Here is a 4,539-nt window from a genome sequence, read left to right on the forward strand (position 1 = left end):
TATATATAATGAAACATTCTTACTTCTTCTTTATATATATAAAATGTAGGATGTTTCTTTTATGTCCAATTTCTTGACAGCTTTGTTCAATAAACATTATTCATTAAATTGATATAAGTCAATAATAGTATTTTTCGATTGTCTCGGCAAAAATGATCTCTTTAAAATACTTGGCATTTAAGAACCTTGATATACAAGCAGTGAAAATCTCGATGAAAACGTAAAGGATATTTTTTTTTATCTTACGAATAAGAAAGTAAAAATCTATCGATAAAAGATTAGTCCTTAATTTACAAGTAAAAATATCAAAATCTTATTGATTCGTTATTAAAACGCTTGCTACATACACTAAAGGAAGAGCGCTGCAGCATCAATATCTTATCAGGAGACGTGGTAGTTAAGTTCAGTTAAGTCCGGATCTACAACAGGTATTTTAAGCCTTAAGCCATAAGAAATTGACCAATTACAATCGAATGCGAAAAGAATAACCAATTACGATTCATCCATTTTTTATGGCTTGAGACTTAAAAATCTATTGTAAATTCGAGCTAAGACATGCGCAGCGATACTTGTTCCTTTACGCGAGTCCGCGAGTTCCAGGGGATTCAGGATTGAGATTATTGGATCTCAATAACGACTGAACCGATCAAGTTCTACGTACGCTCAATTGCGTCCACTCGAATTGCGTGTAATAAAAGTGCTTTTATTTTTTTTACGTGCCTTATGAACGAAGATATTACGACGCAAAATCCCGATGTGAAATTTTTAAGATACGTTGTTAGTGTAATCAATCATTCCAAATTAGGAGAAACAATCAAATTTTAACTCTTTGTCCCACTTTAAACGCGTCTCAAATTTTGTTTACCCCAAATAAAGGACATGATTAAAATTACCTCTCTTTTAAATGTAAACATAATAAATGTGAATTAATGAGTGAAAATAGTAAGTGAAAGTTTTTTTTTTGTATAAGTGTGAAATATAATTTTCAATTAATATGTGAAGAATTTTATGATTTTTTAAATTTTAAAATCCAGATATTATTCATAAAATACAATTAGTAGAGAGACATAATTTAAAAAAATAAAATGTGGTCTCGTAACTCGATATAATTTTTGTTGCGATATATGTATGTTATATTATAAATTAAGTTATTTATTATTAGTTATTTACAGATATAATAATATAATATTGTTTATATGTGTTTTGTTAAAAAATTATTGTTTTAAATGTTTATCTATTAAAATTTAATTACAACAATGAACATTAATTTTTTTAATGTTCCTCTTTGCTCCTTTAAGGAGTTGATCACCTTAAATTCAACATGATAATTATCATGTTGAAAAGTCAAAATCAAATTAATGATTAATATTAATTTCTTATTATAGATTTCTGTTTTCTTATTCATTAGATAAAAAATATTTCCTACATTTTCACTGAATGTTAAGGTTTTTATAAAGATGCCAAATATTTCAAAGAGGTTTCTTCCATGTAATCAGAATGCTGTATCGATTTAATGAAATTTATATTAAAAAAAATTTGGAACAGAAAGTGGAAGAGAAATTAAAGAGCCATGTGATTGCCGTTTCAAACAATTTTACATGATTACATTCCAAAAACAAACTTAAATTTATATACGTATATCCAGAAAGAGAATTGCAAGGAAAATAAGACAGCGGTAGACACAAAAACTACTTTCTAATTAAAAGGTTAAAAAATATTGTTTGCTGATATGCATCAGAATTATATATATTAACAATATTCCATTAAGTTTCTGATAATATTCATTACATTATAACATATTATTGGATTTCCATTCTAATAATATTAGAGCTAAAGTGCTTTTCATGTTATTTAATCAAGGTACATGTGAATCAGATTTCTTATAGTTTTTCTTAAGCCAAATACAATTGTAAAGAAAGAGTATTTTTATATGGTTCAATAACGTGTATATGTATATGCAAATATTGTAGTACACAACAGTCAACGCGCAACATTATCATAGAAGTCTTTTCTATGCGTATACTGCGAGCAGCGTAAATCAACGTGATTACAAATATAAGATGTACACTTTCGAGTGCACAGCAGTGATTGCGCCGCTAGTATTAGTATAATATATTCCGATAAATAAGAAACTCCAGCTCGCTAGAAATGACTAAAATAAAAACGAAATCACATTTTTTTAAATTTTCTTTAGAAACATGTGCATGTTCGCGATTGCTAAACCTGAAAATAATCACTTAGCATTTTTTACAATTATGTGCTGATTTTTACACCCCCAATTAAAAATCATTATTATTAATTACATGTACAATACATATTCCTAATTGTTCTATAATATTGTTAGTAGATATTGAATAAGAGAAAAGATCTCTATAATCTATTATAAGATACCGAGTTCGTTTTGGGTAAATGCTAGAAATGTATGGGCAGAATTAAAAAAATAATAATAATAGATCATTTTGAAAGGAATTTAATAAACTTTAAGATACTTAGTTATGTAAAATTTAATTCAAACATCTACTATTTTTTTCTAAAAATTAGAATAAAAAAGTGAGTAAATCGCAAAGTCAAAAAATTGTGCTCATAATATGAGATATCCCGACAAATCGATAATAAAAAGTGCAAAGTACATCAATATTGTAATTCAAACTTTACTTAATGTTTCTAAAATACAAACAAACACAGCCAATGTGCGTGCAAAATGAGCATGTGATACATTCCACCCAAGATTCGTTTTCAGGTAGTTGGTACCAAGCATCGCAAAAACAGGCACTCAATGTTCATTTCAAATATCCTTTTTATTACTGTAATAACAACATTTATACAGCAACGATTGTCATTCGGACACATAGTAGTATAAGTTACTTCGTATTAAAAGTACCCTGAGTATCTCATATATATTATGAATTTCACGTCTTACGATTTTATGATCATCAAATCTAACTTCTATAATTAAATAATTCAATATATCTCGTATTTTTCTATTAATATGATCTTACTTTATCATTATATGAATTTATTGTCAAATATTTACTTTATTAAATAATAAATAAGGCTTAAAGACTCATCTCAATGAAACTTGAAGACATCTAAATTCTAAAATCTTTTTTTTACAACGACTAAAGACACGATCTAATAATGTTCCATTAAATAGTTTCCAACACAAGAGCAATAAATTCATAGTGGAATCAGATAGATTATTTATTAGTTTATTTATCACTGCTATCTCATATTAGGCGCCTATCTTATAATAAGGGATTTTCTTACACACACACACACGCGCGCGCGCGCGCGCACACACACACTATTATTATTATTATTATTAGAAGTTATAATGTAATTATGTATTACATATAGGTTTATTTAATGTTTTCTCGAACACCTAAGGAGAGATATGGATTTTTAATTGGTAAAAAGTATTACAGCATAGCAATATTATAGTATAACAATCTGTGTTACAATTTCTTACTCAGCAATGTAATTGTTACACAAAAAATTGTGTATTTGTATTAGAAACGATCCACCTGATCACGTTCTGTACATTTAACAGTTTGTGTTGAATTTTTTAACACGTTCGAATGTTAATTTAACATAATGTGATTATGTTATTTAAAGATTTTGTATGAAATTGTGATATTCAACATTTTTCAGTATCAAAATGACACAATTATGAGTAAGTAAACAAGTAATATAAAAATAATGTGTTTTAAAACATAAATTCTGAATGAATGAAATACGTTTTATTTAACATATCATAAATGTCAATTTTCTGAAAAAAAATTGTCTTTGAGAGAGACAGTTTCTTTACAAACTCTGTCGATATTACCTTTTTTTTGTATTTATTTTCTTACACAAATATGAAATTAATCCAAAAATTTGAGTGGAAATGTTTGTGATATGCGGTTTATGTTAAATTCGTCATATTTTTTTCAACAGTGTACGTACATGTGTTTATTATATTTATATTGTTCAATAAGAAATTATAACATTGATATAAAATGTTCATATTTATATTCTGCAGTATTGTAATTATAAGCTTGAATTTCCTCGTTTCTAAGCTCAAAAATTATTATCAGATAACTATTTCTGTATTAATATACAATACTATATACTTATATACTGTATAAATAAAGATGTTCAAGTTAAAAATGTCTCAACATACGTTAATTATATTATTACGAATATAAAACTCGTGTAAATGTTATTTCATATATACAATTTCTATTACTATATCTTTTCCTAGAGGTGTCTAGGTTCTCGATACATTCAGATTCTAGATGTACATTGACAAATCATTACCGGACACATGATCCATGGGCTTTTCTAATCCGTGCATTGCATAGGCCCAACGATTATTGTCGACCGGTGTGATGAGAAACATTCTCTGATATAGCCAGATGAAACAACGGAATGTAATCTTTGTTATGATCACGTATTAATCAACTCGTCAGCACGATTCGCTCTCGTATTATAGCACAGATTTATATTCTATTTCACTGATTTTCGTGAATTTGCCGGTTTGAACGGAGACAAAATATG

General features: G+C 27.3%; 1 protein-coding gene across 4 annotated transcripts in view; it reads right to left on the reverse strand.

The window, feature by feature from the left end:
• LOC108749433 (peroxidase-like) overlaps positions 1–4,539 on the reverse strand; it is a 31,696-nt gene that overhangs the window by 16,161 nt on the left and 10,996 nt on the right. For 2 of the 4 annotated variants that reach the window (XM_018488145.1, XM_018488144.1), the window contains exon 1: positions 4,300–4,524. The exons of the other annotated variants lie outside the window; for them this stretch is intronic. In XM_018488145.1, coding sequence (XP_018343647.1) covers positions 4,300–4,381 — 82 coding nt within the window. In that variant the 5' untranslated portion in view covers positions 4,382–4,524. Of the gene's footprint in view, positions 1–4,299; positions 4,525–4,539 lie in introns of those variants that run through there. 4 annotated transcript variants of the gene reach the window in all.

Source organism: Trachymyrmex septentrionalis, unplaced genomic scaffold, assembly GCF_001594115.1.
Source record: "Trachymyrmex septentrionalis isolate Tsep2-gDNA-1 unplaced genomic scaffold, Tsep1.0 scaffold29, whole genome shotgun sequence".
In the NCBI taxonomy this organism is placed as follows: domain Eukaryota; kingdom Metazoa; phylum Arthropoda; class Insecta; order Hymenoptera; family Formicidae; genus Trachymyrmex; species Trachymyrmex septentrionalis.